General features: G+C 45.8%; 1 protein-coding gene across 4 annotated transcripts in view; it reads left to right on the top strand.

Moving 5' to 3' along the window:
• Positions 1-26432, top strand: part of SLC7A1 (solute carrier family 7 member 1) — a 47467-nt gene that overhangs the window by 15641 nt on the left and 5394 nt on the right. For 3 of the 4 annotated variants that reach the window (XM_065630732.1, XM_065630742.1, XM_065630724.1), the window contains 9 exons: positions 7104-7487; positions 11661-11819; positions 14081-14255; positions 16098-16222; positions 17790-18012; positions 18849-18988; positions 20659-20761; positions 22551-22762; positions 23089-23237. In XM_065630732.1, coding sequence (XP_065486804.1) covers positions 7118-7487; positions 11661-11819; positions 14081-14255; positions 16098-16222; positions 17790-18012; positions 18849-18988; positions 20659-20761; positions 22551-22762; positions 23089-23237 — 1656 coding nt within the window. In that variant the 5' untranslated portion in view covers positions 7104-7117. Of the gene's footprint in view, positions 1-7103; positions 7488-11660; positions 11820-14080; positions 14256-16097; positions 16223-17789; positions 18013-18848; positions 18989-20658; positions 20762-22550; positions 22763-23088; positions 23238-25679; positions 25789-26432 lie in introns of all 4 variants that reach the window. The other variant, XM_065630751.1, reaches the window with a different exon arrangement.

Consider the following 26432-nt stretch of genomic DNA (forward strand, 5'->3'; position numbering starts at 1 on the left):
TAGTAGGAATTGAGATTTTCTACCTCTTCTTTTTCTGCGTGGGACTTCTCTGTGAATGATGTGACCTTAGGGATCGAAGTAGCAAAATCAGCCTTCTGGAAAAGGGCTTCCAAATGGGTTTGTTACGTGTGCGTCGATCAAAAAGTTGGCATCATCACTATGTGCCTGTTCAGGGAGCTGACCCATGTTTAAATTAAAAATACAGGGCGAAACCCATTCCACATTGTTTGCTAAACATGCCAACATGGCATAAGCACAAGTTCTTTGTTCTGCAGACTAGTAGCAGTGATAGTGCAGCTGTATGTGGGATACATTTGTTGAAGACCAAAAGGATGCTGAGGAAAAATAAAACTGTCCATGGGACGTCAGTTTGCTGTAAGAAAAGTCACTGATGGCAGTAGAGGTTTCCATGTGTTTCAAAATCAATATGAGCGTATGTGGGACAATGTCGATAGGAGGTTTCTGCTTGAGCTTCTTCTGAGGAGATACTTGAGGAGTTCAGTGGATGTGCAGCAGGGTCAGGCTTGGGTTTTCTTCTTTCCCTAGTGGAAAACTCCTTGTTCTGCGTAATCAGCTTTAATTTCATGCTCTTCTGGAAACTGAAGAAGAAAATTTTCAGGAGCAGCAAGGCCTTGAAATAGATAAGGAGTGGTTTCCAGAAGCTGAAACAAATTGTAGTTGTTTAGGAAGTGATAGTACCGCTTACGTAAAATGGTGCCCCGTCAGCTTATTTTTACACATGGTGTTTTATGTGTAGCAGGACAGATGTTTGTTATGGTTTACTTTTTGCTGTTAACCACATGCAAGATTGCTTATTTTCTTATGGGATTGTTTTGAAGAATGTCCCTTTTAAAATGTTGTTAATGGGGAAGGAAATCTATCAACCTGATATAATAGGTATGTTAACCATTAGATAAGAGGAGGAAGAACATCTTCTTTTATTTGAAAATACAATGCAGTCAAGGCACAAGAATTTGGACAGGGGACAAAAGTAACAAACATAAAATGTGCTGTAAATAAAGACAAGGACCAGTAGCAGTGGGTGGAATTTGGCCCCTATTGAAGTTGGTGGGAGCTTTGCCATTGACTTCAGTGGGACAGGATTTCACCCAAGGATGTGGCCTCTGCCCCAGGGTCAACCCCGCTAAGTTATTGAGGTGCATCTTTGCTTCCTACCACCCTCAAAGTCCTCGGCTCCTGCTGAAACATGAAGGTACCTCTAGAACCTTGGAGTGAAGCCATTTCCTACCCAGGGTCTGAGCGGCCAGGGCTTGCAGCTCGGTGTTTCTCATCAGAGAAATGGGAGCTGAAGCAGGGATGAGAGCTCAGCGCGTGCAGAACAAAACTAATCTGTGCTCATTCAGATCAAGTTTCCTCAACTTGAAGGTGGTTATGTACCACATGGTAACATTTCTGGAATAATTTATATTGTTTTATGTAATTAGGGCTGCATTATGCCACAGGAGTACTGACTGTACGTTCAAAAGAAGGCTTATCATTTCAAGTGTGGCTGGGAGTGGGGGTGAGAGGAACCAGCCCAGAACATGTTTCCTTACTTCAAAGGCAAGAACGGCTGTTTCAGAATGTGATATCACAGCCAGATCCAACTTCTAAGGAGGGAAAAATCATAATCTCTGCCAAAATAACCCTTTGATACAATTGCGGAGGTAACAAATGGTACCAGAGCAAAGGTTTTGAGCAGCGGTATAATAGCCCCTGTGCTGCATCCTACTAAACCAAAAGCTTGTTCTTCTGAAAAAAAATCCCACTTGTCTTTAAGGAAGGTCTCTTTGCCAAGCTACAGTGAGTGTTATTGAAAGTGGAAAGACTGATTTGGTACCTGCTGTTTCAAAAGCAACAAAAACATGTAAGAGATGCTTAAGATGGTGGTCAGTCATCTGTGAGATGAAGGACCGTGCTGTGTGGGAGCGACAGAGAACACAGCTACAGCTCTTCTGTTCTTATCTGCGGGCTGTAAGATGTATTTCATTCACAAGAAAGGCACACAGACGTTCTGATGCTTTTGGGGCAGGATGAAGTTGACATCTTGCTCTTGAGATCAGCCAGAAGAGCACTGTCTGCTGGCATTAAGCCGATTGCAAGATATTGACTTTAATTTCTAGGTCTGTCATAATTAAATAGCCCTCGTTCTAAACAAATTATCCACGAAAAGCAGTTCTGCTTTGTTCTCGATAGCCATAATATAGCTGGGAACACCTGTAGGTATGCCTGAAGGAGCTTCACACTGAAATAGTTTTGAAATATATTTATTGTGGGATACTCTTGGCTTATATAAAAGCTTGAAATAATTCACTAGATTTTTTTTTTTTGTAATGAATAAATCCTAAGTTCCCTTACTACCAAAGACTTTGCCAAGCTGGTGCCCTGGTCCCCCATCCCTACAGCAAGAAGCTGTTTCTCTCCTGGGGATGTTGCCCCTCCCCAGCCCTGTTTTTGACCAAGAAGTGATTCGTCATGTTGTGTGGCAAGGGAGGGTATCAGGCACCAGATCTACCTTCATTTTCAATGCAGAGAACTTCCATTGGTTTTGCAACACTGAGTCATGTTTGTTTTGCCAAACACCACGTTTAGTTAAAGTTAAGTGACTAGGTAGGAAATAAAAAGTCTACCATTATTGTTAGGTAGTATGATTTTGAAGCAGAGGCCTTGGGCCAAATCCTGGAAGAGTCTTGGCATCTGCAGCTCCTTGGGTCTCAGTGGTGGTCAAAGGAGGGAGAGCGGCTCTCACCTGTGGGGATCCTTGATCCATCTCCACCCGCAGTCACTTCATGGACAAAGATAATACCACGCTGCACAGCCTGACCTCTGCCTTTTGTTTTTGTTCACCATGGAACAGCTCCTCCTTAGAGATTTTTGAGGTCTATGAGGACAGTAGGTTACTCACACACTGCAAGCAAGTGTATAGTTAGTGCCACCTAGCTCTTAGGGCTAACCCCGTTCCCATCATGTAGGTGTTGTAGAAACCCACTTGTTGATGAGCGAGTGCGCATCACGAACCTTTTCCATCTGCACATTACATGGTCCAACCCTGCAAGACACCTTCCTCCTTCACCTCGATTTTCAATATTGGAAGTGTTCAGCACTTTGTACGATGAAACCCAGGATGCTCAGCAAGGTTGATGTCAACTCAGAGGTGCAAACCCTGAGGAACACAAAACAATGTGGAAGTCACTGGAGTTTGGGGGGGCCTGGACCTGTAGCCTCACCCAGGGTGAAATGTCTCAGGAGGATCTCCTCTGAGTTTCTCTGGTATCCTACCACGATTCATCCATCTGAGCCTCAGGAGTCCATGCAGGCCTGCCCATGGCCTCCATGCAAAGGCCAAGTGAGCCCTGCCCTGCCACACGGCATCTCTGCAAGCCTCCCTGGCTCATTGCTCAGCTTCTCACTGAGCTGGGCCATCTTTCCCCTCCTTTCCTTTTTCTGTCTTTATTAATAGCATCAACTGAGACTCTCCCATATTATTCTGTGTTGTTCTAACTCCTGTGTTCAGGCCGTTGAATGTCTAAATCTTGCCGTAAATATTGACTTAGCAAGAAGCAAACTGGTTTCCGCCAGTCCTTTGGCATTTCTCAATGTTTTTGTGCTGCAGAATAAACCTGTGTTTGTCCTGAAATCAGAGTTTGGTTCTGAGTCAAACTGGTCTTGACTTTCAGACTAGCTTTGGAAAATAAATCCATTAACACATCCCCTGTGGGTACCTTGCTTATAGTTGGCTGCAGTTTATGGCAGGGATTTCTTTGGGCTTTTTGGAGGGCTTTTTTTGTATCTTCTGTAGCATTTCTTTCTTGGTGCACAGCACTGGGATCGTCCCCGTTTCCTGAAGCTCCAGACTGAATGTCAACCAGCACCACCATCACTGACCAGGGTGGATGAGTTAGCCCCAGTGGTCTTCACAAGATGCAGGCATCAGTGGAATCTCTGTATCACTCTGGGAGGAGTTAAGCAAAGCCTAGGGCTTGTCCTAGAAAGCGATGAAATTCACAGGGGATGCTCCAGTGCAACACTTTTGTTGTCATCTTACCCCAGTTCAAAGGTCAGGACTGCCCTGTCCCTGCTTTTGGGGAAGTGGGCAGGTGTCCAGCTGAAAGCACTCCTGGCTGACATGGATTTGGGTAAGGTTCAAGTAGGAAGGAGACTGCATGAGCAAATTGACATATTAATACACTTGGATAAACAGGTCTGTCTTCCTCCTGAAGGGAGAAAATAGTTTTCCCTCTGTGTGTATGTTGGGAATTCCCATGGTTCACCAAATGAGAGTTTTGTAAGGTTGGCCGGAGTCCTGCCTTGCTCCAGCAATCTGAATCCGTGTCTCTTGGGAGTGTGTCTGAGAGCTGTTGCTGGGTGAGGCAATTCCTGACACAGTGGGACTTGCACACCCTCAGCCTCGTTCCTGCAGTTGTAATTGCTTTCTCATAGTAGGGGAGTTTGCGTAAGGCCAAGAGAAAGGGGTTTAAACCAGGGTTTATGACTGGTGTCTTGAAAAAATGAAAAGGATTTTTGATTTTGTAGTTGATGCTATGGCGACAAAATTGAGCCATTGGATTTAATAGCTGACTCAATTAAGTTTCTTAGCGTGTTATCTTCCCGTCTTTTACACTGACTTCCACTGTAGGCCCATTCAAGGTGAAGAACATGCTTTGTTACAGATCTCCCAACACTGCTTTATTTTAGTATGTGTTTTTCTGTGTATATGAATTAGGAGCAATACAGCAGGTCCTATGGCAACATCTAGCTGTGGAGAGCATTGTATTATCCAACTTCCAAATTCTGAATGAGGACGATGATACTGGGATGAAGGTGGGATGGCAGCGTGTAGGCTGAGGAAGATGGCTGCAGCCAGTGGGAGCAACGCTCCAAAGAGGAGGGTCGGGGATGGGTGATCAGAAAGAACAGTGGTGAGCCAGCAAAGTGAAACCTCTGAAGTTGGAGGTGGTGCCCATTGACAGGAGAAGAGCAAAGGGATAAGTGAGGTTACCTATGAGAAACTGGCAGATTCCACTGCCAGTTTCATTTGGTAAAAGGCACAGGGGAGGTGGGAGAATATTGTTGGTTTTTTTTTTTTTACTTTTAAGATGAAAGTGAAGAATGATATCTCTCTCTTTTGACTTGAATAAAGCTTTTGATGGGGTGCCACACAGTAAGTTACTTGAGAAGATGAGGACTAGTAGGAAATTGGCATGGCACAAAAGGGACTTTTTAGTGAGAAGTCAGAGACGGGGAGAGGAAAACAAACGCCGGTAGAGGAGATATCCACTGGAGTTCTTAGTGGTTGCTCTTGTTGCTTCTTCTGGTGGTTCCTCTTGATGCAACAATTAGAAGGGAGCTAATGGCTTATATTGCTGCTCAGAGGGTGGTTCAGAGGTGAACAGTTGCAGACAGGATAAGGCACTGCCTGTGTCTTTGCGGCTTGGATCGCTTACCTTTGCAAAATTAAGCCTGAGGGGTTATGACAGATATCTAAAGGTACACTGAGGTAATCACCCATGCGGGAAAAGCCATTCTTGGCACAAGAGCATGTGAGCAACACTGCCTACTGAAGCATTTTGGCTGAGTAGTAGAGGAGTGTTGGTGGAGCTTTCCAACAGTGGAGATAAGGCACCTAGAAATTTTTAAGGGAAGGTCTGATGTTACGCCATGGTTGCCTGTGACAACTGGGGTAGACTTGGCAGTGTAAAAAGCAAGAAATTCCTTCTAATGCTGCACTCATGGATTTGGGTAATGCTGTGAGGGGGAGCTCTCTAGCCAGTATCGAAGGGCAAGGACAATTTTGAAGCAACATACCTAATTTTTTTCAGAAAGAGTAAGACAAACCTTCTATACCCTGTGTCCAAGGATATATAAATCTTGAAGGGACAGACTCCCTAATGGCACTGGTTCCATGGATCTCCTCTAGGAGCTGGCTTGGCTGCTGACCATGCTGGTTTGACCGATTGTAGGTTTTAATGGATACTCTTACTGGCTGTGTTAGGTGGACACCTATGCAGACAGTTGATTAAGTTACATAACAAAAACTTCCCATACTGTAGCACTGCAAGAGATGTGTCTCATGGGAAAAGAAACTCCAGAAGGATTTCCGAAGGGATCCCTCCACAGAGAAGGCTTTTCTTTACCCTGCTGCTAATCCCATCATGAAGTCCCATGCAAAGGAGCTGCACCTGAGCTGCTGGCACGCTGAAGCTGCTGCAGGCCACTCTTCAGCCATGCCTGCAGCTCTTTACATAGGAATAGTGCAGTTGCTGAAATGGGACCATGGCTGGAAACCCACCCTACAGTTTCATTAAACACCCCTGTCCTGCCGTGCTGCTGTCCTGGGTGGGACAGGGAGTTTCAGGGAACCCCGCTGTGCTCTCATTTCAGTTGAAATGCACAATTGCCTCAGCCTCTGCCTCGTGTAACCACATGAAATAAAACTCAATTCTACGTGTCCTTTTTCCTAAACTGTATCTGTTTCAGCCTGTGCAATTGTAGGCAACAGCAACCTGTGCTGCTGCCTGTGGTTGGAGCTGGGGCTTAGAGAGGAGAAATGTCCCAGCAGGTCTGTTTGGCTGCAAATGGTGTCACTGACTGTGGCACGTGGTTGTGTTGAGCTCTAGGGACAGTAGCATGTGTGGTGGCTTATTCTGGGATGTAATCCTCCGTTCTTAGTTCACCCCGAGACTTTAAAAATATATATAACTAATCTCTCTGTGTAACTCTGTCTTTTTTTAATTTCCAGCCTAGAAAACTGCTCTGAAACCTGAAAGACGGGCTTTGTGGTTTTGGCTTGCCCACTTCTCTGTGGACTGGGTGGTTGTGGAGGAGGGTGGGAGCTGGCGAGGGGGAGCTGCTGTGTCTCTGTGGGGTTGCATTGGCTTCACAGCGTGAGAGGGAGCGGGAAGCAAAAAAATGCTTGATTTTTGTTCAGTTTCATTCCTAAGCCTAGGTAAAGTACCAAAGGAGGCATTTTTCTGTGTAAAAAAGTGGAAAGAGGAAAGATATGTTTGGTGAAATGTAACAGGGCTGTAGTGATGGAACTGTACAGTGATGCTGTTTTGAGGGGTGTCCTGGTCCAGGTAATGATGGCAGCATCTTTCTTGCAGGCCCAAACACAAAGATGGAGTGTCAGAAAATTCTCAATTTTGGAAACCAGCTTCTCCGCCGGAAAAATGTGGACTGCACTCGAGAAGAGAGTCGGCTCTCGCGATGCCTTAACACGTTTGACTTGGTGGCTCTGGGTGTAGGCAGCACTTTGGGTGCTGGTGTCTATGTACTGGCTGGAGCTGTGGCACGGGAGGATGCAGGACCTGCCATTGTTATCTCCTTCTTGATTGCCGCCTTGGCTTCTGTGCTGGCTGGACTCTGCTACGGAGAATTCGGTGCTCGAGTTCCTAAGACAGGATCAGCTTATCTCTATAGCTACGTGACTGTTGGCGAGCTGTGGGCCTTCATCACAGGCTGGAATTTAATCCTCTCATATGTTATTGGTAAGTACGGTAGGTGTGCTGCAAGACCCTGGCTTTAGTTCAGGATGGCATCCTGGTTTGTAGGATCAGCCTTGTTTAGTGGCCTCTGTTACTGTTAGAAAATAGAAGCTCGGCTCTCGCACTCACCAAGGGTTTTAGGACTCGTCTGTGGGTGCACTGTTGGTGGCTCCTGTCAGTCAGCGAGGTGAGTGATGTGCTGTGGGCTGAGGGTTTGTCCTGAAGCTGGATTATTGATGCTGCTTCCTCTGAATCTCCACGTCATCCCTTTGTCATCCCCCGACTGCTGCACACTTGTCAGGGAGCAAACGCATGTCCCCTCTGCTGTGAAAGAAGCTGCTGATGGAAGGATGTTTTTACATAGCAGCATCTGTACTCCCGACTGATCAAGGATTAATTTCTGGTTCCTTTGAGACGTGTTTAAAGGATCTGGAGATCAGAGTTTTGTCTTGTGAGTGGCTGCAGGATTAAGCTTAGGGTGATCTGCAGGTTCACAGTCTCTGAAACGTCCAAACCAAATCCCTTCTAAGCCCTTGGCTCCCACTAGGAGAGGCCTTGGATCAAGCTCAGAGAATGCAGTGTACAATTCAGCTGATACATGAAAACTAAGCCACACTTTGCTAATTAAGGATTTGTGTCTTTTCAAGCACATTCTGGGTATGCTGCTTGTCATCCTGCCTGTAACTAAGGCTGCAACTAACTTGTCAGTTGGTAGTGAAGACTTACTAGTTAATATTATGCTAAATTGCCAGATTTTTATTATTTTTTTAAATCGCATTTTATGGGATGTCCAAGTGTTACCTTGGAGATTAGTTTCCATGGTGCTGAGGAGGGTAAGATCATATCAAGAATGATATAGTGGTGTAGCAGCTGCTTGTCTGAGATCGTGCTGGCTCTTCTCTGTGTGCTACCTGAAATCCCTTTTGCTCCTCCTTTTTTTTTTTTTTTTTTTTTTAAAATAAGAAATGAGAGGATGAAAAGCCAGAGTCAATTAAACTAATCTCTTTAGGAAATCTGAGTCCTGCAGTTCTTTTATAAATCAGGTTCACTGCAAGGAGGGGATAAAAATAGTTTTTTAAAAAACTAAGCATACAATTTCCTCCAGACTTCTAAAATGGACTCTGTTTAGGCTGCACATAGAAAAATTGAACATACTTCTTGGTAATTTATCTTATGTTCCAGAAAGGTAATGATAAATCATCTCCTCCATGCTCCTCATCTAGTTAATTATGTGGCCCTTCCCACCATGATACTGGATCATCAAAATGACTGACACAGCCATGGAGGCTGTCCCGAAACCTGATTCTGCAAATGCATGATGAAGAGATTTACATACTGAATGTTATACTCCCAGGCTCTGGGCTGAGGCCGGTATTTCTGAGTTTTGTGGTTTTTGGGTTTGTTGGTTTTGGTTGGGTTTTTGGGGTTTTTTTTTGGTCTCATAGTGGCTTTTAAAGCACTCCCTTAGTTTGTATTTCAGAGTTGGCTGCTCAGTGTATTATCACAAGGCAGAAAATTCAGCGAAAAATGAGCAGATATTATCCATGAACATGTTCAAACACAACTTTGTTACTTTTAATTCAGTCCTGTGACAGAAATGCATATTTGCAACTGGCTTCCTCTTAATTTGGGAGGAAGGCTGGCTAAGCAGGAAAAACAACTGTGGGAGGATGTGAGCTATAGCAGGCCTCTTTATCTTACCCAGCCTTTTTTCCCATGCTAATTGCCCCTCTCTTGTGAGCAAGGACAACTCCCAGCAGCTTTGGGGGTGTGGAGGAGAAAGATACGCTGGCAGGCACACGCTGCCATTCAGAGCCGGGGGTTGAGAGGGGCAGAAAGCCAAATTTTTTTCTCAGTCACGCTGCAGAACATGCCAAGCAGTGCCACTAAAACCGGGTCGAGTGGTAGGAGCTTGCACCTGTAAGGGGCACAGGCAACTTCGTGTTCTCACGCTGCGGTTCTCAGACATCTGTTCAGAAAGTATTGTTGGGGTGGAAAAAGAAATCCTGGGGTCCTGGGATGGGTGGCTTGTATTTAACTGAAGTAGCTTGGCTTGGGGTAAGACTGGTGTGGGGTCTTGGAGGTGGGTGACAAGCAAAAATAGGTGCAACTGATCAGCCGTGGTCTTGATAGAAGGAGGAAGGTGCCCAGGACCAGGATCTGGTGTGAACTTTCTTCTGGGATGGTGTGGGTTTGGGAAACCGTGCCAGACTGTGGGAAGTGCTTCAGGAACTAGAAGCTGGTAGGAGCTGGTAGTATGATGAGTAACAGCATCCCTGGTGAGAAGCTGCTGCTGGGGTTTCCTGGGACACGTGGTGACCTCCCAGCTTGTGCCTGTTCCCACAATGAGCCCTGTGCCTCAGCTCAGCGGCTCCCCGGGGAGCTGTGCGCTGCGGGAGGGAGCCAGCTCCATCTGGTGAGGTTATGCTGACCCAGAATTAGTAAATCCTCCCGGATACAAGCCAAATGTCTTTGCACCATGCGCTCTAGCAACAGTAAAATATTATCCAGGTGTCTGCAGTCTTGGAAGAATGTCAGATTGCCCCCACTCCCTCAAGGCTCTTGGTTACAGAGAGTTTGGGATAAATGGCTGATAGTTACATGGAACTGGCATCCGAGCAACTGGTATCTAATATAACACAGGTTGTTCCTGTACTAGAACATAAAATATTAGAGCCAGGACAAAAAAAAAAGATAGCACTAAAGAAATAGTCTCTTCCCTCAAATTGTGCCAGAGTTAAGCTGAAAAATTGTGATGTGGTATACAATAACTTTTGGAGTTTTTCAAAATTAAATTGATGGCACTGATGTCACACCTCTTTAAAAGCATTCACACTGTGCGCTATGCACTCTTGGTGAACAGAAGAGTCTCCAAACAGGTCTGTTTGTTGTACAGCTTATTTTTATACTGTTGCAAAGATGGATGAGGTGTCGAGTGTCCCCAGCTTTGCTGCAGGGGCTGCCCAGCACTGCTGCAGAGAATTTAGCTGCAGGTGAGCATGGACATGGTTCGACACGATTGCAGGTGCTGGAGTTGGGACCTGAACAGCTGCCCACAGGTGAGTGTGTCAGGACAAACTGTTCCAGGTAGAATGGGGCCCCTGACTGCATCCTCTGAGGAGCTGCTCTGCAAATCCAAACCAAAGCAACTTCTTTTTTTAACTAGGTAATTATGTACAGTAGTAATTATATCATGCAATTAGATCCTGCTATATGTAGTATACTATATAAGACATCGGTAGTATAACGATAGCCACTTTAATGCAGGAGAGGAAGAAGTTTGCTATTACCCAAACCGATTTGTTTTATACAGTGCTGTCACTGTCTGGTGGTAACTCTTCATTGTTACTATTTCTGTTCTGTGAAATAACTCTTCTGGCCCAGGCAGTGTCCCAGACTTGGTCATCCTGAGACCTCAGGTTCAGTCCTCAGCCCAGCAAGCTGTATGTGGTTTGGTGCTCTGGGGAACCGCAGCGAACAGCGGCCCTGGAGGGGTCAGTCTAAGCACTTGCTGCCCACAGGAGTCGTGCCGCTTGCTGGGATTGTCACCAGCGTCCTGCAATAGGCTGGCTTAGACTCAGATAACCTGCAAATTATATCTCAGTCTTTATCCTGCTCAGATGCTCTAGCAGCAGAGGTTGGAGCAGACCTGCGTGTAGCTGGAAGTCAGAGCCTACAGAGCTAGGCGAGTGTTGCGGTCCAGGCTGTGGTGCTCCAGCGTCGCGCTGCCCAAGCCTGGCTGACTTCAATAAAGTCCCTCTGCCCAGGCTGCCAGGGACTGCCAGCATGTCACTCAGACCTCTGTAGTAGCAGAAATTACCAAGTTTAGGGGAAGTTCAGGCTGCTGGAGGTGTAAGGAAAAGGTCAGTCTAAGCAGTATCTAAGGCAAAGCTGAGGTTTACTAAGAAGCCAAAACACTGTAAGGATGTTTTTTAATCTTGTCAACTGAGTAGGAATCTGAGACCCACCACCTGTGTGCATTACCATCAAAGCAGAGGCCAGGCACGAATACAGGCTGCGGGCTGGATCTGCAAGGACAGGCTGCTCCCAGCACCCAGGGAGCACATGCGAGGTTGCTTTGAGGCCCTCCATGGCCAAGAGCCATGCAAGGTACTCCCTGTTTGGAACCTGCGCCAGCCATGAAGGGTGATCTGCATCCTTTCTGTCCTCTGGCAGGAACCTCGAGCGTGGCCAGAGCCTGGAGTGCGACATTTGATGAAATCATAGGCCAGCACATTGAAGAATTTTGTAAAAAATACATGACAATGGATGCTCCTGGAGTGCTAGCAAAATACCCAGATATCTTCGCCGTGGTGATAATCATCATCCTAACAGGTAAAACCTTGGAGAGTTTGTGAGTCTTGGACCTCCCTTTACTGTAATTTCGTTGTTTACTTTTGGAATAGGCACAAAGTCCTCATTTACTTTGGACAACATATTGAAGACTGACTTTTTTTTATTACAAGTGTTGGACTGACTTGTGTAGCTGCTATAGTGTTAGCATGGGGCACAGCCTGTTTACAAGGTTTTTAATTATAGGGGAGCATTCTTGGTATTTTTTGAGCCACTTTTAAAACCCTCAATCAAATCTTACGTAAGGAAGAAAAGAAAAGATGACTTGTTATCCTCAATCAGGTATGGAAGTTTAATCCTTCCCTCCACAAATCCTATTACACAAGAATTACATTTTGTTGCTCTGTCACAATTATTCCCCCTTGTATAATCTGCCAATTTTTGGTGCCTTAGAATGAGGAAAATGAGAAAAAAAAAATGGGACTCAGTAACAACTTCATGTAGTACTGGTTTTGGTTTTGTTTGTTTGTTTGTTTTAAATATGTTTTGGCTTCAGTTTGCAGCAGTGAATGCAAGACTCCAGAGGTATAAATGGGTGATAAACAGTCAGGTCCTCTTTTTTTCTAAAAATGTGCCAAGGCTTTGATCAGGATTTGGAAAAGTTTCGAAAATTTGTAAAATTAAAACCCTTCTGAACCTCTACTCCAACTGCATCTTGCAAAGCATTGCCAAGTTCAGGCAAATTTAAGAAATTATGCTTCATGCGTACTCCTCTGCGGTTTCCAGAACACAGAAGCTGCAATGTCACCCCAACGAGGTTATCTCAACATTTCCCACTCTGATCAGGATGACCATCTAACAGCGTAGCCTGTGCTCACAGGGACAAGCTTCATGAGCAAGGGATGCTTTGGCATCTGGGTTTGCATTTGGATCCAGGACTATATTGAGGGCTGCTGAAGTTGATAGCAGCCCTCTGTTTTTAGGACTACTTCTGAATGGGAGAGAAGATTTTCCTCTTTGTTCCTCTGTATATAATAGGAGTTGCTCTAGTTTCAAATTAGAATCTGGTCTTTAACCTCGGATACAGTTTACATAATTTAGGACTCCACTTAAACACTACTGAGGTGTAAAACTATACAGATTACTGATATCTTTGTTCCCCTGCATGGAGCAAATTCCCTGGATTTTAATAAAAAATGCAAACCATTCCTTTCTACAAAAAAGCTGCCGAATGAGGAGCTGTTGTCCCAAATATAAGCACTACAAGTTTTATTTCTGCTTGCACCATCGTGAGCTTCAGATTTCTCCAAGGCACCTTATAAGTTTTCCTGGGCAGATATGCAGTTTTGTCTAACATCTCCCTGAGGTGGCTGTATCAGCTTATTTCCTATTTTAAAAGAAGGAAAAGTGAGTCCATAGGTTGCTCCCCTCTCCTTGCAGTGCCTTGGAGTAGCACTAAGGACACCCTGTCGTGCTTGTCTTCTCCCTCAGACCCATGCGAAGTGCTTTACCTTTTCCCTCAGCCAGCTTCACAGGTTTGGGTTACAGGTTTGGGTTCTTGAAAATGAGGCACCTGAAGAGAAAAGATAAGTTACCAGAACTTATTGTTCTGAATGCCAGGCGATGCCTCAGCGAGATGCAGGTTGCCAAAGCCTGTAAAACTGTTCTTCAGATGGTTGCTCTTAAGACCACAGGCTGAAATCCTGCTCTTGCGGAGCTCACTGGCAAAGGTCCTACTGATTTAAATGGGAGCAGGATTCCCAAGATGCCACCTTCTTCTCTGTCTTCAGCACTAGAAGCAGCTGTCCCCCTGGATTCAGTCCCTTCTCATATTTTCCCCTGCTTCTAAGGAAAGTTGAATGTTGTTCATAACTTCTGCATGTGGCCAAGATCTCTAAGACAATGTTCCTTCATGGAAAACCACCTGGGGTGCTTTCTCCAGGTCTCTGGGTGGAGTTTGTGGCTGCGTCTAGGTGTCATCATGAGGTGACCAGAGTTGTTGTTGAAAGCGTTGGAAGCAGCTGAGCTGTGTTAGCGAAGCACTTTACCTGGGGCTCATGCCAGATGGACATGCTGGGTGGGAAGGCGTCACATCCTGCAGTATTAATGTCTGGGCTGGAGTCCCTGTCCTCCTTCTGGGTGAGTTAATCCAGACTTCCCTGAGCTACTTGGCTTTGTGGAGAAATGAAGTGTGATGAGGTGGACAGAGAACAGGATGACGGTAGCTGGGCCACCCCTGCAAGCCCCAGCGCCTGCTGCTGGTAGGGAAGTACCCAACTGCCTCTCTGCCATTGTTTCCCCAGGGCTTTTAATTTTTGGCGTGAAGGAATCTGCCCTGGTGAACAAAGTGTTCACCTGCATCAACATCCTCGTCCTCGGCTTTGTTGTGGTCTCCGGCTTCGTGAAAGGGTCTATTAAAAATTGGCAGCTGACTGAACAGGACATTTACAACACCAGCCATGGCATTTATGGAAACAAGTAGGTTGGATCTTTTTTTCTTAGCTCTGAAATTGATGCCTTTTTGATGGGAAGTTTTATAGAAGGGTTTGTGGAGTGATTCAGAAAACTGGTGAACAGGATGGATCCCTCCTTTGCCAAACACCTTGAAGTCAAAGCTGGTTTTGGTGGGCGTTTGCTGAAAGCAAACTGGTAGGGGGTAAGCTGTGTCACCATGAGCCGTGCTGGAGAACTGACCGTTTCCAGCCTCATGACCGATACAGCATCCAGATTTGAGAGGAAAGAGCTTTTTAGACAATCTTATATTCAAGCCTACACAAGGCTGACTCTGGCATCTGTTTGAAGCCATGAGAAGTGTAGCTCTGTAGTTCCTTTGGACACTTGGGCAATATCCTTCAGGCACTGTGTACCTTTTAGACACCTTGTCCCAAACGCCTCAATAAAATGAAGGCAAGTTGCAGATTATTTTAATGTGTTGCAGCAAGCATATCACAAATCCATTTTCAGTGGCATTTTGCTACTTGACCAAAATCCTCTCTTCCTATACAAGACCAAAATTAAGGAGCTTAGGAGGGTTGCCAGTGCTACAAGACTCTTCCTTTTTGCTTGAGACTGTGCAATGCAGAATGAAGGTCTTTAAATACCTCCATGTACATCAACTCAGTCCTGACTTGCTATCTAAACCCTTTATGCTGGCCTGCAAGGAAGCACAGTTCAGCACAAACTGGAGAGATTCGTAAATGTTGCATGGGCCAAGTTTGGCTTATTGAGCCTCTCTGTAAAATTCAGCCTGCTGTGAACAAATTGCTTCTTTAGGAAAGGTCCCCTCTTCTTTCCTACTGCTATTCCCATGCAAGGAGCAATTAGTGCAATAGCTTCAAAGTGTAACTGTAGCTCTTTGACCTGTAGGACTTACTATTTTTGTGAAATCTGACTGGGGTTTACTTTTATCATTATTTCCAGAGCAATCCACATTTGGTTTGTGCTATTTCTGCAAATAAAAGGACAGTTTTCATCTAAGTCTCAACAGAGCTTCTATGAGAGTTCAGATGCTTACCCCAATAAGATTTGCAGATTTGGGATTTACTTTAATTGACTTAATTCATCTTTACAAAGGCTTTTCCCTGAAAAAGTGACATAAGTCACTTGAACAGAAGGGTATGTTACACCTGACTCAACACAGGCACATGGATCTGGGATCCTGATCCAGAGAGCACTGGGATCAGTGGGTGTCTGTCTGTTGACTTCAGTGAACTTTGGATGAGCCCTTTGGTGCATCAGGGATGTAGGCTCCTCTCCTCCCTCAGGGCCACAAGCACAGTTGAGGTATGAGCTTGGCACAGGGAATTTTGGAGTTGAGAATGGAGGATTGGGTGGATTTTAGGCAGTCATGGCACCCTGCGTTGCCCTCTGTAAACTCACCTACACTTTATCTGAGTCCATCTGAGGTGAAGAGTGAATGGTTTACATTTTCTCAGTCTTCAGCTTTCAGAATTACATGTTGTGCTTTTTCAAAAGCTTGTGTTTAAATGAATGTCTGCATACATGCAGTAATATTAGAAGAGGAATTTTAATATTCATGCTATTTTCTTCCTTCCTTAGCCAAGACATTTTTATCCTCTGCAAAAAACAGGTGGTGGGAACAAACCATGAACCATTTTTATTCTATGCATTCCCCAGGCTGTTGCAGGCCAGTCCAAGCTCAGCAGCGGGGTAGGGTTTAGCAGTTTTGCCTGGTATTTGTATGATAGTGCATGAAAGGGAGAGCGTATTCCTTCAAACTCCAACTTTGGATTTTGCATGAATAGTTTAGTTACTCCCAGCCAGGCAGGATGGCTTCTAACCCACTGCCGTGCCTTTTAGTCACACACAGGAAGAAACGCTCTATGGTGTCGGAGGGTTTATGCCCTATGGATGGAAAGGAGTCCTCTCTGGCGCAGCCACGTGTTTTTATGCTTTTGTGGGATTTGACTGTATTGCTACTACAGGTAAGAGAGAAGATGTTGTCATTCTACTTGTGAACCTGGTTGCTGGTAGATTGGCTTTCAGTAACGCTGCACAGCACAGATAATGAGTAATTCAGGGCACTGCATTCATCATCCCTCTGAATTGCAGCCCAAAATATACTTTTGGCTCAGCTGTTCCTAAGTGCTGAGTACGTCTAAGTCCCAGGGTGCTTGAGTGTTGAATTGTAGCTGCTGTGGCAGGCAGCTAGACCACAGAACCCACAAAACAAGCTTTGTCCCTTATTTGCCTGCAGGGCCCAGTCTCATGGTTGGCCACTGATGGCACTAACCAGGTCAGACTCCTCAGACAACACAACCAGCTTTTACCCATTAGCAAACAGGGAAGGCCCAAGTTAAGATATTTTGTATGGCTCGTGAAGTTTGAACCTCTAGCTCCATCTGATGCTTTTTAATCAACAGGTTATTCTGGATTAGGGTTCTTCAGTGCCTTTGACTGAAGGTGCTCCACTGGCTTGACATATGTAAAGAGCCAGAGAAAGAGGGAGCTGGGGAGTCGTCTGCAGCCTAAAGCTGTGCCTCAAAATAAGAGAGAGTTTTTATTACCAAAGGTTCAGAGATCTCCTCTGAGAGAGAAACCATCAGCATTGTCATATTTCTCTTGGCTAAGAAGAATCCCGATTCCCTGGAGAAAGGAAAGATTATCTTTAATTTCACATTTGGCAAGAACTGCGTGGATTCAAATCTGGAGCAATGGGAGGAGGAGATCATCACAAAGGCAGATAAAGCAGTATTGCCTCGTGTTTCAAGGAGTCTTAGAAGTGCTGACTCCGTTACTCCAGCCAGCCCTAGAGCCTCTCCTTGGAGGAGAAGCACGTTAATCTGCCTTTGATATACAGGTGTATGGTTCTCTGCTTATCGGTTCATCCCACTGAAATGCCAAACCTCAGGAACTCTTGCTTTCAGAGAAGAGCAGCTTTGGAGGACAAGGAAGGCTCAAAGCTGTTTCTTGTAACATTTGTCCCAAATTGGCTGTCAAAAACTGTCCATAAAAACTAGAGGGAGTCCTTTTTTTAAGAGGGATTTTCAGAGATTCGTATGATTTCCAGGTGCTGTACAATGTCTGCCTTTCCCTGGAATGGGGCACTTATGGTGCCTCGTTCACTGTGTAGTAGTTCTGGTGGAGATGCTAAATGAAACTGTCACCCAAATATTTGCCCTACAAATGCAAAATAATTTTTTGTGCCATCGTTTGTGATCATTGAACTGTTCTTGCGGCTGCACCGTCAGTGGGATAGCAGGAGTAGCTGGCAGCAAAAATAATCCTTTTTGGAGAAAGGGCTGTTTTTAATCCAGGTTGTTTCTGTGCCTGATTTTACAAGGCCTCCACAAACATTTGTCAGGAGGCGTGACCGGAGCAGCAGAAGTGGGAGCAAACAGGCTGGGGCAGGCCAAGTGGATGGGGCAGTTCATCAGCAGCATCATGGTCAAGCAGCACCTCACTGCTTTGGACAGCCCCAGCCAGCGTGCCGTAGGATGGGATAAAGTTCTTGCTCGTTGTTTTGCTGATATTTCAAATTCTTTCTTCTAGGCGAGGAGGTAAAAAACCCTCAGAAGGCCATTCCTATTGGCATCGTGGCATCTCTGCTCATCTGTTTTGTGGCTTATTTTGGTGTGTCAGCTGCCCTGACGCTCATGATGCCTTACTACAAGCTGGATACCAATAGCCCTTTACCCAATGCCTTTAAATATGTGGGTTGGGATGGAGCCAACTATGCAGTGGCTGTCGGTTCCTTGTGTGCACTTTCTACAAGGTGAGACACTGCTTTTCTTTTGTGCATCTCTCCAGGCAAACACGCATCTCCAGCTCTTTTAAAAGATGGTGCATGTCAGGTCTGTGTACTGTTTCTTTGCCTTCACTGGATTCCTCTTGGTCCTGATTAGCAGAGAAGCTGGGACTAGGGACGTCAGAGCTATTGACTTCAAAAGAGCCAGGATTTCACCCTGTGATAGATTTCAGAGATACACATGACCAGTATCACTTCAGAAACTCCCATCTTAGCAGCAGACCCATCAGGTGGATCTCTGAAATGTAGATCTGGATTCAGTGACTAAGTCATGGAGGCAACTCTGCAGGGCAAGCATGGTTTTCCTGCAAGACATCCTGGCCTGCTGAGCAGAGAGCAGACTTGTGTGGGGTGCATCTTCTGGAGCATGTGGGGCTTACCATGTCCAGGGCTGTCTGTCTGCAGGTTGCCTGCAGTACAGTCATCTGGATGGGAGGCAGGGCAGGCTGGAGGAAGAATATGTCACCTTCTTCTGCACTCTCTAAGTTTCAGATCAACTTAGACATATTCAATTAGGTGAGCAACTCGCAGAGGCTTATAGAAGTTATGGGGATTTTGCTACCTGAAAATCCACCTTTTTTCATGCACCAGGGCTAGGTTTAGGTATCCAAAATCACAGAACTGCACCCCAGTTGCCAGCTATCAGCAATGTGGGTGTACAGAGGGAGCCCTTGAAGGAGAAGCTGAGATGAATGAAAACCACCTGTTCTGTGTTTGTACTGCCATAAACTTGTTTTCATTTGTGTGGCTGTGCTCAACAGGAGGTGATATAAGTAGATTATTTCCCCCTTCTGTGTCCTTAGTCTCCTTGGCTCCATGTTTCCAATGCCTCGAATAATTTATGCTATGGCAGAAGATGGACTTCTCTTTAAATTTTTGGCTAAAGTCAATGAGAAGAGAAAAACTCCAATAATTGCAACAGTGACATCAGGGGCCATTGCAGGTAAGATCCAAAGACTTACACGAATGTGTGAGAAGGATACATAAGCTCATCCTAGGGGCAGTTAAGTCTGCCTGACTCTAGCCCACTTATTAATCAGAAGTATTACACAGCAGGACTTCCCAGAGCATGCCCTGGGTTCCCAGGGCATACCTTGGAGGGGCTGGGTGAGTATGAATAGCTTGCTGTGTGCCTGTCCCTCTTTCTCAGAGCTCGTTGCTGATGTCCGCTCCCTGGGTGCTCTGCCGGCCTTAAAAATAATTAACCCCCTGCCAGGTGGCAGCCAGCGGTGCCCCAGCATCCTTGTGGCTGTTGACCTGGCTTGGCTGAAGACACCACGCTGCCCATGGGCAGCAGCTCAGCAGAAGATGCCAGAGCAGCAGGAGACTGGCAGATGGCCCCTGTGGCACGGGCATTTGTTAATCACTTAGTCACAGCTGGCAGCCGTCCCATCCTCCCCTTCCCTCTTCCAGGCCCCAAGAGTATGGGAATTAAAACTCTCAGATGGCAAGGACGAGCAGCTTACCCTTTTCTCGCAGCCACCTCCTTCATCGTCGTGCCCAGCAAAGAGGAGAGCCTTGCTGCTTTCTCTTTACCTTCTGCTGCAAATGCGGGATGAGCCATCGGTGCGAGAACATGCCATGTTTGGTGAGGAGTTGGTGCTGAGCTGCCACCGTGCGCTCTGAGCTCCTGTGAAGCAGCTCAGCTCCTGCCGCTGGGACCCATGGACCCTCCTCACAGCTGCTTCTCTGGCATCTTCCTCTTTAGGTGGCCTCGGGTCCAGACTGGGGAAAAAAGAGCCAGATAAAGTAAAAAAAATGCGCTTTGCAGTCCCTTCAGGTCTCCTCAGAGTGGTCTGTAGCACCTGTGACCAGAGCGCACATGAAGCTGCAGGGGCAGCACTTGCCAGCTGAGCTGAAAGGTTGGGTTGGTTGTTGGGCTCCAGGCGATGCACTAGGGCCAGGCTGGGCCAGGCTCAGCTCCAAGATCCCTGCGCTCCCATATGACCAGTGGTGTTGCCTGAATGTCTGACTGTGGTGTCTGTCCTCTGCTTACTTGCTTCTCTGCAGGCTTTTGTACAAAGGTCTGTAGAGCCAGGGGCTGCCTGGTGAGCGTGTATAAGCAGGGTAATTCCTAAGGGATGGCAGTCTGTACCTTTTTTCTGGAAAGTCCCATGACGAGGCATGCTAACTCAAGATGCCCTCCTTGATGCTTTGTCCCACTGTGTGCACAAGCCTGGTTTCACCGCAGCCAAGACACTGGAGTGAGATGCTGCCCATCCTCTGTTCCCTCAGGCTACTTCCAGGAGATAACGGTGGCCTTAGAGATGCTGCAGCTGCACCAGGGGACTCCGTAAATGAGGCTGTGGCTTAAACACCTGCTCATTGCTGGTAATTGGGTGAACACACCTGTATGAGACAAGCAGGCTGGCATTTACTGTAGTAAATGGTTCCTCTGGTTCCAGTGAGTGAGGCTGTGCTGGGACAGCCTGCAAGGCTCAGGGTATTCGTGCACCAAGTCTTGTCTCTCCCCATCTCAGTACAGCTCAAGCGCCGCAGCTGAGTCCTGAGCAGCAGTCGCACATGTGCTGCATCGTTGTTAATGCTCCTGAGATGTGCATATTATGCTGTGTTACTGATTCTTTTTCCCTCTCTCACCTTCTCCTCCTGCAGCTATTATGGCCTTTCTCTTCGACTTGAAAGATCTTGTGGATCTCATGTCTATTGGGACCCTCCTGGCTTACTCCTTGGTGGCAGCCTGCGTATTGGTACTGAGGTATGGATGTAGAAACAGCCTCTCTTTTACCACACAGACAGAAATCCACACAGCAATCAGATGCCCTTATAGTTTCCATAGACCCAGTAAAACCATTAACGTCTCCAGCTCTAAGCATGTGAAGAACCTGTTTCTTTAAGCTCATGGAGGATTGTGTTAGTTGGATCTGCAAGGGGGTCCTCTGAACTTGGTTAACCCTTGGTACATGCCACTCCTGCTGTGGTCAGCCCTGAATGCCCTGGGAGATAAGCCAGCATGTAGGGATGAGAGACGGGTGGTCCTGGATGCCTGTGTCTTGTCGTCATCACTCTTTTTCCCACTGGGGATACAGTTTCAGGTCATCTTACTTTTCAAGGGAATTCAAGATAAAGTCTAGCAGCAGCAAAAAAGCTGAGCATGTGTTTGTAGGATCAGTGCCTTAGTGCATGTCTTTTAGAAGTGCTGAGCTCCTGTATCTTCCCTAAACTAAGCTGAAAATTGAGTATCTTCGTTGCTTGGCACCTCAGGGACAACAGCACTTTACCCATGAGGACTGTATTTTGAAGATTGTGTTACTGAAAAAATACCTTTGTGTTCAATTACTTATTCAAAGTCTGGTGGAGGCTTTTTGCCTGCTCACAGCAAATGCATTGAACTAAGAACTGTCTTGCAGGAGGTGAAGGGCTAGCACTGACCATTGCTCTCTACCTGTGCTGTCCACCCTGCCCCTTGAAAATTCTTGATGATTTTCCTTGCCCTTCTTACTTGTTCTCTGCTTTGCCAGTCCTTTCTTCTCCATACAGCTGTAAATGGCTTCTTAATTTATTTTTGCAAGTTGCTGTACCCATTGTGTGGCATTTTCCCCATCGCTGATTTGCAGAGCTGGCAGCCTGTCTTGTAGCAGCCTGGGCATTGGTTTGACTGCCTCGTTGGCTCCTAATGAAGTAGCAACTAAACTGTTTCCAAAACTGTAAGGTCCTGCTACTAATACCCTGCTGTGGCTAGAACCAAGGATTTCACTGTAGTTCTCAATTTGCAGTGTTTCACAAATGCCCTCATTACAAACACATCCCCACAGGAATGATTTTAAGATGTCTTTCAAAATGGCCCTTTCCTTTAGTCAGGATTGTGGCTGAGAGTCACAGGCAAAACCTTCTGTGAAAAAGAACTGAGTCTGCAAGAGCGTTTTTTCTTTATGGATCCACGTGGTTGTGCATCAGGGCTCTGTTGAATGAGGTGCTGTCCACACATGCAACAAAAAATTATTGTTCTTTGTTCACCTCTTCCTTCTCTATGTGGCAGCAGACATGCCAGCAGAAGAGGCTGGGATGGAGGAGAATGGGGCACCAGGAATGTCTCTGTGGGGTGCGATCAGCAGCTGCCAGGGTGTGATATCTGCTGAGCTGTTAACGCAGCACCTCCATGCCAAAACACAAGAGCTGAACTGCTGCAGATAACCCAATGGCCCGGTTATGACTGTCTGTCTGTCCCTCTGCCACTTTTTTCTCCAGTCCTCACTGCTATCACCCCATCGTGTTTTGGTGACATGGATGATAAGGTTTTATGCAAGAGAGCGCTGTCCAGTTTAAAACACTGACATCACAACCAAGCTGTAAGTGATAATAGCTGACTATATTTGCTCGTGTTATTCCTCGTACTTCACCTTGAAACAGAAGGATGTAGATGTTCTGTGTGCCTGTTCCGGTGCTATGGTGATCTGGGGCGCAGCCATGACTATTTGTCTGGCTTTTAAACGAGCAGCACCCTGCACCAAACCAATATGCTCTTTGTTTCATTTTGCTTTTCCTAGGTATCAGCCAGAGCAGCCTAATTTGGCATACCAGATGGCTAGGACAACAGAGGAGACGGATAACAACGAGTCTGTGAGCACCAGTGAGTCTCAGGCTGGATTTCTCCCAGAGGAAGAGGAGAAATGTTCCCTCAAAGCCATACTGTGTCCCCCAAATTCAGACCCTTCCAAATTCTCTGGCTCGGTGGTAAACATCTCAACCTTCATCATTGGTAAGCAGTGGGCAGTGAGCCAGTGGGGAGGTTCTTGTACCCACCATGGTGGGAAAGCTCGCCTGCTGGCTGCAATTTGAATGAGCTCTTGTACTGTTCAAAATATCTGAAGATCTACAGATTAAATTTCTGACTTGAAAAGAAATCCACAGATGGGGAGGTGGGTGTATATAGGGGGAAAGGCATATTCCTTAGAGTTAGCTTTTTCACGTGTTGCTGTTTTGTTTGTTGAGCTTTCAGATTCTGCTTTGCCTGCTTGTGGTTTGGGGGCTTTTTTTCCCTGTTCCTAAAAACAGAATCAGTAAGTTTTTGGTGTCTGTTCACAGGTTTCCTTATCGTGGGTAGCTGTATCCTCACTGCCCTTGAGCCAAGCATTCTGATAAAGGCTGTATGGATTATTGCTGCCATCCTTGTCCTTGTTGTCAGCTTCATTATATGGAAACAGCCTGAAAGCAAAACCAAGCTCTCCTTTAAGGTGAGTGTCCTGGGAGGTGTAGCTGGAAAAGAGCTGTTTGGGAGGGGATTGGAGGAGGACGTGCATGTTGGCCTGTATCAGAAGGGGGGACTTGCCAAACGGACATGCAGAGAACATTGGCATGATGTAACTTTTCCATGCAGGGCTGCCAATAGGGCTGATGCTTTGAGCTCTCCAGCTAGGGTGGCTGTAACCTCTCACAGTCTGCACTTAGTGCATAAAGGTGCGTCCTACCAGAGCCGAGCTCAGCTTCCGAGTGTGGTTTCCTCTTGGGGTCTAATCTCAAGTGTCAGTGTAGGTGTTTCGCTGTAGAATGCAGCACGGCACAAGTGTTGTGGGAAGGCTCTGGCCAGCAGTGCCCCATGGACAGAACCAGATTCGGCACAGAAAGGACTGAAGGGGTTAACTGAGAGCCTGGAGGAGGGAATCAGGAGGGGAAGCCATGTGTGGTGGTGGTCCTGGTCGGGTCAGAGGTGACAGCAGAGGACTTGGAAGGAAATGTCAATGGTGCTGGAGTCCAGGAGAAGCTGGGAGGGCAGAACCTCGTGCAGAGATGTGGCCAGAAGGGAAGGGCAGGACAATACTTTTGAAAGCAGGTGGTTATTGGATATGGAAAAGACAGAGACTAGAGGAAAAGGGGATGGTCTTTAAGGGCCATGTCAGATTGTGGATACAGAAGGAGAGAGAACCCAAGAAGTAAGCTTGTGTCTGGGGATCAAAGGGATACTCACTAAAAGGCTCTAAAATTTAAAGTGCACTTTCATGTCCTGCTTGGTCCCCATGGATTCCAAGGGATGACTCTTGTGTCCTAAGCAGCCTTAAGTATGAGGAGCTCTGTCATTTTCCTGTCCTGTTCAAGCACACCATCCTTTCCATATTAAACAAACACTGGGTTGTGGGGTTTTTTTCCCCAGTATAATCCTTCAATCATGTTTTATCATATTGATTTCAGGCTTTTCCCCCAATTTATTAAATTACTTCTGGATTCTAATCTCATCCTCCAAACTGCTCTTATTTTAACTGCTCTTCAATAACACTTTTTCAGTAAATTCTCCAATTTTAATTATTTAATCCAAGCAGAGTTGTCCAAGGTAGTGTTTGCAGCTCATCTTGAGGTTATGGTGCCAGAAGTGGAAACAAAAATATCCAGGAGCAGAAAACTTAGGAACTGTCATCTAGACTGTATTTTCTGAACTTATATCTGAGGAGATGTCTCTTACCTTCTACTCAGGGTATTTTACCTCCTGTTTTTCCCCTCAGCCACTACCCTGGCTGAGAACAAAAAAAAAATTAGACCTGTCACTGCTAAATCTGTAATGGCTGTTTCTTATCTCCTTGTTGTCCTTTAGACATTTACAACCTGAACGTGTAGTGATTTTTCTCCAAAGTCTCTCTGGGAATCCAAGGCTGACTGGTTTGTTCCCCAGTTGTTTTTCTGTGTTTCTTTTTAATAGGTAATTTGTCTCTCCAGTCTTTAGAGACCTTACCAGTCTACCAAGAGCTCTCAGAGCTGCCTACTAATAGTTCAGAGATCACTTCTGTGATCTCTGAGTACATAACTCACCCGCCTAGGGAAATTTCATTTGTCCCTACTGACTTGACAGAACCTAATTTAGAAAAATCTTCTTCCGTTTTCTAATTTGTGTGCCCATCCCCTTTCTCTAATGATGTGAACAGCTGCTCACCATGTGTGGGGTGTGTGTTTTGTTTTGTTTTTTTTTTTAGTGAAGCTTAAATCAAGAAAGGCCTGCAACATTTCAGTCTTGTTTCTTTTCATAAATCTCCTTTTTCCTAAGGAGTGAGGTTCACTTTCCTCTTGGTTTCACCATATTCACAAACCTTTCTATTGTTATCATTTGTCCTTTCTGATTTTGTCTGTAGAGGCCTGTGCTATTTTCTTCATATTCTGATTTTTGCACTTTGGCGTTACTGTCTCATTCTTCTTGGCATCTCAGATCATTAAGCATTCTTGGTACAACTGCACTTGTCTCTTACAATATTTCCTGGTTTTCTTCCGCTCTGGGATAATTTGCTCTATATTTCTTAATTACCTTGGTACCTCCTGGCTGAAGTTCCTCAGGTCCCTCCTCCGACATTCCCCTTACCTTCTCCTGGTCTTCAGTAGGTGCCCGTCATGATGCAGTCCTTGGTTTTCCTTTCTTTCCCCCACAAGTATTTAGTAGTGCTGCTAAAATTTGCCTCTTGCCTCCTTCCGGACCACAAAACAAGGACAACCATTCTTGAAATGTGTGAACAACATCATTCACATTGCTCTCCCATGGTGGACTGATGTCCTGCGTTTTGGTCTAACCTTGCCTTTTCTCAGATCTGGCAGCTGAACAGTTGGTAGCAACTGTTGCTGCCCATTTACAAGGGATGTGATGTTCTTCCCTGCCCATTGATCTGCCCTGTGGATGTCATGTATCCTTCCTTCTTTTTCAGGTACCTCTTTTGCCCCTTCTTCCTGTTGTGAGTATTTTTGTGAATGTTTACCTCATGATGCAGCTAGACATAGGCACATGGATACGATTTGCAATCTGGATGCTCATAGGTGAGTTTGAGAGAGTAAAAAAATGTTGTCTTCAAAGTTATGAGATTTTGTTAACGACACATTTATTTCCAGAGGGGGATTCTGCACTCTCATCATCCTTGGGCAAACTTGGTGACTTAACTGAAGGCATTTAGGCAATGTGTCTCAAGCCTTGTTTTAAATTCAAGGGTCATGAAGCCTTTGTGAGGACAGAACAACAACCCATGAACCATCTTACGTGTATTGTTACCAACAAGAGACTGTACAGCATTTCTCATTGGCTGGCCTTGAATTGCAGTCCAGATGGTGGGGTTTCTGCTTCTGGAGCTGAAGGAGCTGATCTGCATCCCAAGATGCTCCCAATAGCCATGTAGAGAAGGCTGAATTGCCTGAAATGCCCAGGAGATTTGTTATGATGAAAACAAGTAAGATTATCATCAGTTTCAGATATATTTTACTGAGATGGAGGCTGTAGGCACACAACAGGAGAGAGAAAGCTCTCTGCAGAATGGACTGCAGTGAACTCACTGGAAAGAATGTGAAGTTTGTTCTATTGGGTCCTGGATAGATTGTCTTTTAAAGACTGATGCCTGTGTTAATGTGTTTTTCCTGAGGAAAGTAGTGGCTGTCTGCTAGAAGCTAGTTATCAGGATGGCCGGACTTAT

The sequence above is a fragment of the Caloenas nicobarica genome, chromosome 1 (assembly GCF_036013445.1).
Source record: "Caloenas nicobarica isolate bCalNic1 chromosome 1, bCalNic1.hap1, whole genome shotgun sequence".
NCBI lineage: Eukaryota > Metazoa > Chordata > Aves > Columbiformes > Columbidae > Caloenas > Caloenas nicobarica.